The 13,112-nt window shown below is 51.2% G+C and overlaps 4 protein-coding genes across 4 annotated transcripts; 2 read left to right on the top strand and 2 right to left on the bottom strand.

Annotated features, from left to right (window-relative positions):
* Positions 1 to 396: 396 nt before the first annotated feature.
* Positions 397 to 1,370, top strand: AKAW2_10163A (phytanoyl-CoA dioxygenase family protein; the record flags this gene model as incomplete). Its single annotated transcript, XM_041684135.1, has 2 exons — positions 397 to 570; positions 618 to 1,370. 2 exons carry the CDS (start codon positions 397 to 399, stop codon positions 1,368 to 1,370), a joined length of 927 nt encoding a protein of 308 aa, XP_041536883.1.
* Positions 1,371 to 3,993: 2,623 nt separating this feature from the next.
* On the top strand, positions 3,994 to 5,752 carry AKAW2_10162A (cytochrome P450; the record flags this gene model as incomplete). Its single annotated transcript, XM_041684124.1, has 4 exons — positions 3,994 to 4,252; positions 4,326 to 4,867; positions 4,919 to 5,258; positions 5,328 to 5,752. The coding sequence occupies 4 exons, from the start codon at positions 3,994 to 3,996 to the stop codon at positions 5,750 to 5,752; spliced, it is 1,566 nt and encodes a 521-aa protein (XP_041536882.1).
* A 1,319-nt stretch (positions 5,753 to 7,071) lies between these two features.
* Positions 7,072 to 7,798, bottom strand: AKAW2_10161S (uncharacterized protein; the record flags this gene model as incomplete). Its single annotated transcript, XM_041684113.1, has 3 exons — positions 7,072 to 7,114; positions 7,198 to 7,479; positions 7,551 to 7,798. 3 exons carry the CDS (start codon positions 7,796 to 7,798, stop codon positions 7,072 to 7,074), a joined length of 573 nt encoding a protein of 190 aa, XP_041536881.1.
* A 588-nt stretch (positions 7,799 to 8,386) lies between these two features.
* Positions 8,387 to 12,504, bottom strand: AKAW2_10160S (uncharacterized protein; the record flags this gene model as incomplete). The annotated part of the gene is made up of 8 exons (XM_041684102.1): positions 8,387 to 9,771; positions 9,820 to 10,177; positions 10,229 to 10,662; positions 10,714 to 10,833; positions 10,883 to 11,431; positions 11,479 to 12,243; positions 12,292 to 12,402; positions 12,468 to 12,504. The coding sequence occupies 8 exons, from the start codon at positions 12,502 to 12,504 to the stop codon at positions 8,387 to 8,389; spliced, it is 3,759 nt and encodes a 1,252-aa protein (XP_041536880.1).
* Positions 12,505 to 13,112: the final 608 nt, after the last annotated feature.

Genomic DNA, 13,112 nt, shown 5'->3' with positions numbered 1-13,112 from the left:
TAGAAACAAGCGGCGTGGAATGTCATAATGCAGTGTATCTAGCCTCCCAGAGTTGTAAGGAAGCTTGAGCAAGACTATCACGAGAAGTCAGGATGGTTGATACTTGAATCCATGATGATTGGCTGTACATGCGGGGTTTGGCTATGATATGTTATCACCTTGAGACACTTAGGGATCGAACTGCCATTCACGTCGTCACAAGACAACCAGATGCGGAGAAGCGCTGTAGGATGATTGGCGACTGCGGCTCCACCTGCCAAAACAGCCTGGAGATACTCCGCTTCGGGGTCACATACTTGAACCGAGCTGCCACTAGAACAGATAAGAAGCCGTCCTACCGCTCGATATGCAGACTGCCATCGTGTTATACCACCTCGAAAGTCTGCTCTTGCTGTTATGGCTGTTAAGCAATCTCCAGTTCAACGCATCGACCGGGCCGACGTGGAGGCCATCATCCAAGCTATCATCAAGGATGGCTGCTGTATCATCAAGGATTTCACCGATGCGGCAACTATAAAGCAGGTCAACGAGGAAGTGCAGCCTTACCTTGATGCCGACAAGCCCTGGAAGGTGGGTGGACAGACCCTTTCGAACCCTTGCATGTCTAACAATATCAGGGTGACCTCTTTCCACCTGAAACACGCCGCTGTGCGAACCTCGCAGGCCGTAGCAAAACTACCCGGGAGAACTGGCTGGTCGATCCGCTCATCCGTGCTCTGACAGCGAGGTTTGTTGATAAGACAACCTCCAACTTCTATGGAGAAACAAAGCACACATATACCAGCGAGGCGATCTGCTCGATCGCGATGACGTTTGACATAGGGCCTGGTGCCAAGGCACAGCGGCTTCACCGTGACGACAAGAACTTTCATGTAGATCATGAAGACCAGAGCACTACGGGCTATCGGGTGGGCTCGGATGTAATGATGGCCTTCATGGTTCCCGGGATCAAGACAACAGTCGAGAATGGTGCCACCATCGCCATCCCCGGTAGTCACCTGTGGGGTTCCGACCGGGCACCCAAGATGGACGAGGCCGTCGCGGCGGAGTTGGATGTGACCGACTGCTGGGTGATGCTGGGAGGACTGTACCATGCAGGGGGCGCGAACGTCACACAAAATGAGCGACGGGTAGTACATGGCATGTTTTTCACGCGCGGATTTCATCGACAGGAGGAGAACGTTTATCTTGCCGACACAGCCGAAGAAGTACTGTCCTGGTCTCCGGAGGCTCAGAAAGTGATGGGATACGAGGTATCCAGTCCCAATATTGGGTTTGTGGGCTTCCAGACCCCGCTGCAGTATTTGCGCGGAGAGGAGGTCGGCGACGCATTCGGGGACTTTGATCCTTCCCAGGAGCAGCCTAAATGAGGCCACGGATCCCAACTGCGTCGTGTCGTTTCACCGCAGCCATTATTACAAGCAGTCTTTCCCCGAAGTGAAGTTAGTCTCCGATCCAAACCTAAATGAAGAGATTTGAAATTATCCTCGATCGGCTTTAGGTATAGCGCTTTTCCAACAGGTCGCCGTCACGGAAAGCAACAGCATTCGAAACAGTAGGCAGCGTTGAGCGTTAGTAGACTTGAATCATTCGTCGGGGAATGCAGTCTCAGTTAAATTAGCACAGGCTAGCGAGTAGAGAATCATAGAAGGCGTGAGATCATTCCACGACAGCTGCGTTCCCGACTAGTGTCACAACATACGACACAGCAACTCCTAGTCACGCCTTGCTCTCGCAAAATGTCAGTGAAACCCAAGAACCTCAGGTAACCGGGCACCGGGTAGCTGGTAATACTTGGCTCTGTGATGCCATGTCGACATGTGCGAGGCAACAAACCCCATGAGTCAGGCGGTCGTCATACGTAGCATCAACTCAAGGCATCCTTCCACATGTCATGGGAACATCCTCAATGGCTTTGCCGGTCTCCGGCTCGGTGGATAGGCAACCGCCGCATGACCGACATTCGCACATCGGAACGATCCGTACACATGCGTCCCAACGTGCAACGGGTGAACGGGAAAACTACAGGAGGGCACATGGTATGACTGCTCTGCAGAGACGAGCAGTGGGGAATGCATCCGTTACGCATGAGGATGAGGGGTTGTAGCGTTCATTGGCCTGCTGCGAGTTTTAGGTTACCACGCTAGTCAAGTAGATTGTTCTGGACTCGAGTACTTTCGTGAGAGACGCTTCTACCAGTCCATGGGGGCCTCTTGATCTGACAATTGCAAATTGCAAGGTTCCATGTGTGATATACCTGCAGGTCATTGAAGGAATATTTCAATGTCGCTGTGACTCTTGTCAGTTGCTCCTATTACAGGGACGATGAGGAGGCAACTTTGGAAGAGATGTGGCACGGGTTGTTAGTGCAGACACGGAAAGGAAATTGCATGTAACAGCTCCTTCTGTGCTAGCATAATCAGTGGTAGAGCATTGGCCTTCTGTGCCAGGATAGGATGGGTCAGCCATCCGTCTGCCAACATTATGGGTTGACGTTGGCGGTCAGACTTCATGGCACCACTCTGTCCATTGACGGGATTTTGAGGAATGCAGTAGAAGGTCAATCCCGACGAAGGGTGGGGAATGGACCCATCGGACTTTCTTTGATTAAGACGAGCCTGGAGGTCTCCGGTCTCAGCCTCGGGATGGGAGAACAGATTCTCTCCACTGACTAGTCATTATGCCGGTGAAGCTTAATATCGAGTGTGACTGGTCGGGGTCTAAGCCCGGCCTCTCCCAGGCTGGCGGTGTTGTTCTAAGGGGGACGGGGATGACGAATTAGGGAGTGCATGATGATTCTTTTGGGCCGTGCAGAAGTGCGTCGGATGTGGGTAGTACATCCCCTATGCAGGTAGGAGGTTGGCACATCATTCGCATCACCGTGAAGTGCAACATACAAAATCAGTAAACAGTCAACGCGGGACGGAAACCCCGGGACTTACCCTAAAACAGTAGGAACCCCAAGTTGCAGGCGTCTCCACTGTGATGGAGGGAAGAGGCCATTCAGGAGAGAAAATTAGAGAAAACCAGCAGAATGGACAGCCCCTGTTGGTGAGATGTTGGGAGGGGATCCACTTCGTATCGCTGCAGAATGGTGGATCCCCGGCTGAGTCTGAGGGTGTGAGAGAGACACAGACTGACTTCGGAATTGCGAACACCCCGGCTATCTTAGTCTGGATAGGGAATAGTAATTGGGCCCGCCCAAGTATGAAGTAACTTTCAGCTTGGACGGCCGCACGTCAAAGCAGCAAAACTCTAATATCCTTTCAAAGACTCTAGCGACTAGCGAGAGTCTATAGGCGAGAGGTACCACTGTCTGCTGTATGACAGCCAAGGGTCAGTGGAGGGCAAAATTCCCGGGCCCGCACCGTCGCGGGAAAGGCCCAAAGTTGGCTCAAAACCGGATTCCCGTCATGGTGCCTTGGAGTACCTTTGGATGCCTTGCCCACACTGGCCTCGACCTTGAGTTTTTAAGGTTCATCCTCGTTATTGAACAAACTCAACGTAGATTTGTCATGGCGATGCGTGAATCATGCACAAAGTACTTGACCTAAGGGCTTACAGCAGCCGGGCGGCCGATCCGCCCCATCGTCCCCTTCAGCCTGGCCAACCATCAACTTTGGATTCTTGCTCCTCGCGTTGCAGAAAAGGCAGCGACTGTCTATCAGCGGGGTCTATTCTTCAGTTGCGCTCGAATCATTGCCGATGCCGCCCGTCCAGCCCTGGATGGTTACCAATTGACGCTCCAACTAGAGGGCATAGTTCGCACGGGCCCGGTCCACTAAAGGGGGCCTGTCAAACTCCACTGCAGAATCCGTGACCGGGATTTCTGGCGCGGACCCAAGCCCTCGGGACAACTATGTTGGCTGGCTGTCTGTCTGTCTGTCGGTCCCCCTGCTACCCACAAACGCCTATCTAGATATATCTGCACGTCCCGCCAGGATCCCTACCGTTCGGGGATCTCCTCTTTCCTCATGTATCTCCTTTGGCATCATGGGCTTGATCCAAGGCCTGGTGGCCGGCCTCTCATCGGTCGCTGACTCCCCTATTGCCTTGTGTGCTGTCTTGACGGCCACCTTAATTGTCTACTCCGTCGGATTGGGAATCTATCGACTCACCTTCCATCCCTTGGCCAAGTTTCCTGGTCCCAAGCTGGCTGGTTTGACATACTGGTATGAAACTTACTATGAGGTTTTCAAGTCGCCCGGGGGGCAGTTCTTGTTCCAGTACCACAAACTGCATGACAAGTACGGTGAGTCACAAGATCATGGACAATGCCAGAGCCAGCAAACTCAGCAAGCTGACATGGTCACTACATTCCTCAGGACCCATCATTCGCATCAGCCCGAATGAGATTCACATCAGGGACTCGTCGTTCTTCGAGGAGATGTTCTCCAATTCCCTCCCATGGAATAAGCCAGAACATCTTCAATATCGCTTCGACAATGCCAAGGGTACCTTCTCGACCCCAAAACATGAAGCTCATAAGCCCAGACGTGCTGCGCTCAACCCGTTCTTCTCCAAGCGGGCCATTACCAATGCTACCCCCATGATGCAGGATAAGCTGTACAAGCTCTGCGACCGGCTTCGCCGCGAATACCAAGGCACTGGGAAGGTTCTGCGTCTTGACTGGATGTGGGGGTGTATTGCGTCTGATATCATTGTTCATTACTGCTTCAACGACGGTTATGGCTTCATCAATGCACCGGACTTTCGATCTGTCTTCATCCAGGCCATGTTTGATCTACTCGACATGGTGCATGTTCTGGTCCAGTTCCCTTGGGTGGGTGTTATTATGAATGCACTTCCTCAAAAGTTTGTGGAGACAATGAATCCTGGGCTGAAATCTATCAACCATTACAACAGGGTATGGCTCTATACATACCACCATGGCCCGGGTCACTGCTGACTGTCACAGGAAATGGCATCCCAGATAACGGATTTCCTCCGAAGCAAAGAATACGGGACGATGAAAGAATCTCAACGCAAAACCGTCTTCAACGCTCTGCTAGAAGGCGGCTTACCACCTGAAGAGCTGACCCTGCGACGACTCCGCGAGGAAGCCTTTACCGTCATTGGAGCAGGATTCGAAACCACGCGATACGCACTGGCCGTCGCCAGCTACCACATTCTCAGCACTCCGTCAATATACAAGCGTCTGCGCGAAGAGTTGATAACAGCGATCCCCGATCCGACCAACTTTCCTCCCCTGAGTGAGCTAGAAAAGCTCCCCTACCTGACGGGATGTATCCAAGAATGTGCGCATTTTCTCCCTTCCGACTTGCTGCATACTAGTACCACAACTAACCACAACACCTACAAACTAGGCATCCGCATGTCCTACGGCATCGTGCAACGCTCACCCCGTGTCAGCGACAAATTCCCCCTCATCTACAAGACCTGGACCATCCCGGCAGGCACCATCATCAGTATGGACAACTACTCAGTCTCGCACGACGAAGCGATCTTTCCCGACTCGTTTACCTTCAAACCCGAGCGCTGGCTCGATGACCCTGTCGCGCCAGACGGGCGGAAACTGACGCGATACCTCGTCTCGTTTGGTCGTGGCACCCGGTCGTGCCTTGGTATCAACCTCGCCTACGCGGAAATGTACATTTCGCTGGCGAATGTGTATCGGAACTTTGAGTTTGAACTGTTCGAGACGGGACGTGAGTCGGTCGATGTCTATCGGGATATGTTTCTTCCGCATCCGAAGCCGGGGACTCAGGGGGTGAGGGTGAAGGTGTTGTAGGGTAATTGTATAGGAATAGTAATGCAGTGATGGCAGGGGTATAAATATTTTGCAATATACCATCATAAGTGCATGTTTCGCGCAATTTATTTCTACTACAACTATTTTATTCCTTCAGACTATTATAGTAGTCCATTGTACAAGTCGCATGCAGGACGAAGAGATTCGAATATGTCTAGCGCGCACACATCACTAGACATAAAGCATGAGACTATACCAATATAAGGTGAAGAAACATGTCATGCGACCGTGTACTTAGCCTCTATCCCTACCCCATACTCTAATCTATGGATCCCGGAATTCATCAACACCTCAACACCAACCATACACATTTACAACCCAATAAAATGAACAACCACGTCTTCGTACATACTCTGCCCATCTTTCCTACATCATAAATCAAGTACCTGTATATCCCCGAGAACAGCCGAACACAACTTAACCCACCACACCGATCAGATTACATCATGATGGCCCATCCTGCATACTGCGGAACGCCACAGTCAATATATAACCTTGTTTGCTTTTTCGAGGGCGGGATATAGCGCCGAACCTTACGTTCGCCCAGCCTATGATTAAGTTGTTTCTGGAGTTTCTTTGTCTGATTTCGTGCTCTGCAGGTGGGTTATTATTACTGGATTTATGGGAATATTCGGGTCCATTATGCTTTGCGGGTGATAGAAGTTGTTGGGAGGAACTTGTGTGCTGTTGTTGGGAGAGGGTATGAATCTGTAGGGATGCATGCTATGTACTTTGGTAGTGGTGGTAGGTGTGCTGATAATTAAGGGATATAGTATAATGGTGACATACATGCATCGCTTCCGGTGGCCCGGCATGGAGTGTGATGACCAACATGATTCCTCTACAGTATAGCTTACGTTGAGTCTGAGAAAAGCAATTTGCACATCATAATGTAACTATGCATAACTTGCGAGGATGGGGTGATGTATTCCATGCAATGTTTATGTTAATTTTTCAGCGTATGATCCGCCCTCTCGCCCAAATATGATTATTAAATTTATTGAATGTCTCTAGTCCGTGAATGTAATGACTACAGTATCTACTCGCAGGATTGTATCTTTGACAGATGTAAGAGTGAACATGATTGGCCCAGAAACACAAGATATAGATTTACCATATACCCCCTGCTATACATTTTTCAAAATACCCACTTACCAAACACCATGCCGCCAACCCAAAAGCACAAAAATACCTCAATGCTATAGCCCAACAGCTCGAATATCAACACACTGACCTCCAACCATTACTCCAGACCCCAACACCCACACCATCCCATCCCATTATCAACAAAAATGTCCCTAAAGCTCCTCCGGCGGCCTCGTAATCCCCGTCAACTTATCCCTAAACCAAACCAAACCATTAGCCCAACTCTACCCCAACTTCCCCCCAAAAGCAAAACAAAAGAAATAAAGAAACAAACATACCCATTAACCTTCTTCATCAACGCCCCAAACCCCTGATGATCATAATCCTTCTCACTCCACATATCCTTATGATAAACGACCCTCTCCCCATCCTCCCCATCCTGCAACCTCAAACTCACCAAACTATCCTCCGTCCGGGACGCTCCAATCCCGCGGAATGTATACCTCTGTCTCTGCTTCCAGACCATCTCATCGTCCGTATTCGACACCACCTCCGTCCCTAGATTCTCACTCTTGCTGAATAGCTTCGGGATGCCGTACCATTGGCCGGCGATTTTGTACCTAAGTACCGGACCCCCCTAGTTGTCAGTATAGGGCTTTAAGGGGATAGGTGATGGGGGGTGGGCTACTACCGCGTATCACAGTAACTGAATGGATCGTCGTAGACGGCTTGCTCTGCGTAGACGCTCATGTCTTCGGCGGAGGCACTGCCGCAATATAGGGCTATGATGTGGTCTTGGATGGATTGCCGGGATGGGGGCAGGGGCATGGAGTTCTCTGGGTGGGGGGTGTAGTCGACTTCGTGGGCCGTGTTGTGAGGGAGGTCGGGGTGCGGTTCGATGCCGCGTTGATCGGGGTGAGGGGCGGTGGCGGGGGGCATTTTGGTAGTGATTTTCTACTGGGTATAAGTATGGGATCTGGGAATGGGTATAGGAGATGTGGACGAGGAGGTTAGTATGATTGTGTGGAATTGCGATGGAGAATATACTGGGAGACGATAGTAGGGTTGGATGTGACGTCATGGAGGTGTCAGGGAGTTGTTCAAAGTCAATTCGATATAAAGTTTGGCACGTCCAGTTGCTTTAAATCATTACTTGAACAATCATTAACTCAGTCTATATAACCACTAATTAGGTAGGCTGGGTTGGTCGACGCCTGCGCGCTCAACACCCGTAGCCCGAACAAAATATCAGATAGCCACCCGTTGGTATCATCACGTACGCAACAGTCATAACCCGAAACAATCTGAAGAACTGAGATATAAACCGCTCGGCATGTCATGCAGAACTCTCTTGTGCCATCATACGGGCTGCCACACTCCCCGACGCTCGGGGGTACGGGTACGTAATGATTTCTTCCTTCCCATACAACCCTTCACCAAACACTCGCCCCCAACCCCCTCCTCCAGGGGTATGAATGACAGCGCGATCACCTGCCTCCATTTTCACCATGTTCTTCGCTCCCATATTTATCCATCGCCAATCCTCCCTTCTACCCCATTCATCTTCCTAACCCAGTAATTTGCTCCACACTGTCCCGGTTCACCTCCGTTCATTCCATAAGGCGCAACAGTGCGGCGCTCAGTGATGACACTGAAGCTTAGCGGAACACGGCACTCAATGTCTCGCACCACACCGTCTCCGCCTCTGTTCACGCCCTTTCCTCCCGAGTTTGGGCGGATGGCAAACTCTCGCAAGATGACCGGGTAGCGCTTTTCCAGGCTCTCCGGATCGGTGATCCTCGTGTTGGTCATATGCGTATGTACACCGGATGCCCCCGGCCGGGAGGATGTTGCTCCAGAGCCACCGCCGATTGTCTCTCCGAACGCGTAAGCGTACCCATTCAGCTTCTTACCCTCGGCATCTTTGCCGCCCTCGCCAAAAAAGCCAATACAATTCATGCAGCCGTGAGAGGCGGCACCGGCTCGAAATGCCTTGAGGATGACATCCACGAGTCGCTGCGATGTTTGAGTATTCCCAGCGCAAACAGCGGGGCCTGCGGATGGATTCAGGAATGTGCCCTTTGGTAGGACGACATCGATCGGTGTGAGGCAGCCCTGGTTTAAGGGGATGTCAGTGCCGATGAGAACACGTAGGCTGTATATAATGGCAGAGTAGGTGATTGCTGGGGGCGCGTTGATATTGCTGAGCAGCTCACAATCAGTCCCAGTAAAATCAAACACAGCAGACCCATCCCGGCAAATTATGACCGTGAGCTTGATCACTGAACCGTTATCCATTTGGTCTTCTGCAACGAGGTGGGTGCCCTTCGTAATAATAGCGGCGCGAAGAAAGTCCCGCACCGCCCATTCAGCATTCGATTGGATGCCTTTCATGTACATCTGCACCACTGGTAGGGTATATTCCTTGATAAGATCCTGCACCAAGATCATGCCCTTGTGGTTTGCCGCAACCTGCGCTTTGAGGTCGGAGATGTTGTCCGACACATGTCGGCTCCCCGTGCAACCCGGGTATTGACCCGGACGAAGAAGGATTTCGGTGATACCGGATTCATCAAATTTTCCAGCATGAATGAGCTTAAAAGATCTGATCGCAGCACCCTCCTGCCACAGCTCTGTGGAGTTCGGTGGCATGGACGTTCCCCCAAGGCCACCAATATCAGTGTGGTGGCCGCGGGAAGCCACGTAAAATGCGATCTGCTTCCCCGTTTTCTCGAAAACCGGAGTTATCACCGTGATGTCTGGCAGATGCGTACCACCTGCCTCAGGATGATTGGACACCAGTACATCCCCCGGGGCAAGCTTTCCTTCGTGGAGCTCGTGCTGGTACTTGACCGCGTAGCTCATGGAACCAAGATGTACTGGGACATGAGGTGCATTGGCGACCAGTCCTCCTATATCATATTAGTCCAAATTATGTTATTCAAAATCTGTCAACATACCATCTGGGCCAAATAGCGCGCATGAGAAATCCAGCCGCTCCTTGATGTTGAGTGACACGGCCGTCTTCTGTAGAGCGCGACCCATCTGCTCAGCAATACTCATGAAGCGATGTGAGAATAGCGAAAGCTGAACTCTGTGCATTGAGACAGGACTTCGTATAATCTGGCTGGACGAGTCGTTGATATGGATAACCACGTGGTTACTCAACACTTTAGCTTCTGCTCCGGGCGTGATCACCAAGGTCTGTGTCTGGTCGATAATAATAGCTGGTCCGGTGATGAGAGTTAGCGGCTCTAGCTTAGGCAGTAGAAAGACGGGAGCGGAAATCTTTCCAGTTCCTGGAAAGTAGATTTTGGTCTGTGACCATTAGCATTGGCGTGATCGGACAACAAACGTCGGGCCTCGTACCGTTCGCTCCACAAACTCCGGCCGTGCAACATTGAAAGAGGCGTACTTGAGCTTTTGCCCCAGTCTCTTTCCATCTGATTTCTCAAGCCCGCCGCAAGACCCAACGCCTCGGACGCGCACGTCATCCACAATGATAGGCCTTTCGTCAGGAGACAAAAAGGCGAATTCCCGCAGATGCATTCTTTTAAATTCCTGCTTAAAATCGCCATCTGCTGGCTGCAGAACCATGATCGCTGTCTCCGTTCCCTGATATCTCATGTTAAGATACCGCTGGTAGGATATGTCGCCATCTGAGATACCCTGACTGTTTAGATGGCGGCGAACCTTGTCTCGCAGCAGTGATAGCCGACTGAGAAGCCTGGTACGGGATTCATCTCCATAAACTTCATTAACTGGTTCTTGAGCTTCTTGCACAAAGTCCGCAAGCGCCATTCCTGTGTTACTAGGTCAGCTCGTGTCCACATCTGGGAGATTTTGCTGCATACCGTATGCGGAAAGGATGCTTGAATATTTGTGGATGATGACGGTGGATATGCCGAGTTTGCGTGCGACGTCGCAAGCATGCTGCCCTCCAGCACCCCCAAAAACACTCAAATGATGGTTTGCTGGGACACAGTCAATGACAATATACGGGTTTACAAGTCATGCACTTACCGATGTCATATCCCTTTCCTTCAGTCAAAGCCCGGATTGGCCGGCACATTGATTCGTTAGCAACGTCAAGAAACCCCCAGGCTACCTCTTCCGGGCTCATTTTATTTCCCGTGTCCGAGTAAATCGTCGCCGTCAAATTTTCAAACATTCGCTGTACTGTGCCCGAATCTAGAGCCTCATTTTCGTTTTCGCCAAATATTTTCGGGAAATAATCCGGAAGTAACCTCCCGAGGAAAAGATTCGCATCAGTCACTGTAAGAGGCCCGCGTTTTCGATAGCATGCAGGTCCAGGGTGTGACGATGCACTTTCCGGGCCAACTGCGAAAAGACGCTTTTTCCAGGCCAACATCGAGCCGCCGCCCGCGGCGACCGTGTTTATATCTAGTTGAGGACTCTGTATCGCCACGCCAGCAGTGGTAGTCTCAAAGATATGCTCAAATTGCCCTCCGTATCGTGACACATCCGTTGACGTCCCGCCCATGTCGAAACCCACCACCGGAATTTTCGAGATCTCGTCGTAAGTGGTCTGAGCGTATCCAACAACGCCCCCTATGGAATTAGCATCATAGAAGAGTAGACATAAGGGTAGTCCTTACCTGCAGGACCGCTCAAGAGGCCTCTTATCCCGCTAAATTGGTGGTGACTAACGAGTCCTCCGTCGGACTGCATGAACTCGCACCTCACACCATCAAGATTTCCACCCTCGAAACCCTTCATGAACCCGGCCAAATACCTTCTTATTTCAGGGGTGACATATGCATCTGCTGATGCTGAACTGCCTCGTGGTACCATCTTGATCATGTTGGCTGCCACAGCAGAGGATAATGATACATGGTTAAAGCCCTCCTCTATGGCTAACTGATGAACTCTGACCTCGTGGTCTGGAAATATATGGGAGTGGGTGAAGCAGACGGCAAGTGTGTCGAAGCCCTTACCACGGAGCTCCCTGAGTACCTGACGGACGTGTTCTTCGTCTATTGGCTTCAAGATACGCACCATATCACCGCTTGTACCGCGGACCAGGACACCAGGTATTTCTTCGGTGGCATTGAAGAGCCCATCGACGTCTTCATCGAATCCTTCAATCGTCACTCTAGCATCAATTTCATGGACCTCGTCGTACAAAACAGCCGGCTTGACAATGTCGAGGTCGAAGAGTCGAGGTCGCGACTGATATCCGATGTTGAGCAAGTCGCGGAATCCCTTGGTAACGAGAAATGCATGCCGTGTGCCTTTCCGCTCCAGCAAGGCATTTGTTGCAACTGTTGTTCCCATACGAATGAACTCTAGATCTGCCTTTGGGAGTGGATGGCTCCGAGGTATCTCCTTGCCGTAGTATGTAGATAGTACGCGACGTATACCTGACAGGGTTAGCTTCTACCTAATGGTATCGTGCCAAAACGCAATACCTTCTGTGGGTGCATCATCATAATTGGCGGGATCAACCGAAAGGAGCTTGAAGACAATGTCCGACCGTCCAGGCAGGCCGGCCCAGACGTCAGTAAAAGTGCCTCCTCGGTCTAAGGAGAAGCCAAGCCGTATTAGCAAAACCTTTCGTGGGGCTATGGAAACGAGAAACTCGCACCGATTGCAATTTTCACCTTTCCCAGGCTTATATTCATATTGGAAAATGTGGTTGATCTGCTACGTAAATTCTTTTCCGGCACTGTAGGCTACTGTCTTTTATAGCCTGGCTTCACGGATCGGACAGAACACCGCTGTACTTCCTGGACAGGCCGTCCTGGGAGCGAGGAAGGTCCAAACGAGTTTTCGACGGATCCATCCGCCGACAATCCATGATTCTCGGCCCAAACCCCGTCATTTTCAGCAGTTTGTGGGAGAATGACTCGACGCGAGTCCATGGTAGGAGGAGATTGTCACTTCCAGCTGCAATATCGGTACCGCATTGGGCTTAGAGAGAGGGGAATGAACCAGGGCCTCAGGCGCCGGTGCCCTCTAAGGCAGCATCCTTGGTCGACCGATGATTTTCCATCAATAATCTGATAACCTGCCGCCCAGCAGCTCCACTGTCGGGCATTGGAAATTAACACCCCCTCATCAAGATGATGTGATTGCCAGTGCTTCAACTTGACTGGCTTATGCATCGGACATGGCCGCGTTGGGGGGACCAATGAGTGTGTCAGATTAGTGTGACACTGATTAGACCCCTGCAAGCGCTTCCTACCCGAGAGTTGCCTTCCAGCGCCCGGTGCAGTGGTCTTCGCAGACA

This window comes from Aspergillus luchuensis, chromosome 1 (assembly GCF_016861625.1).
Source record: "Aspergillus luchuensis IFO 4308 DNA, chromosome 1, nearly complete sequence".
Taxonomy (NCBI): domain Eukaryota; kingdom Fungi; phylum Ascomycota; class Eurotiomycetes; order Eurotiales; family Aspergillaceae; genus Aspergillus; species Aspergillus luchuensis.
The sequence above is the reverse complement of the archived record's forward strand: the minus strand, read 5'-3'. Positions and strand labels throughout refer to the sequence as shown.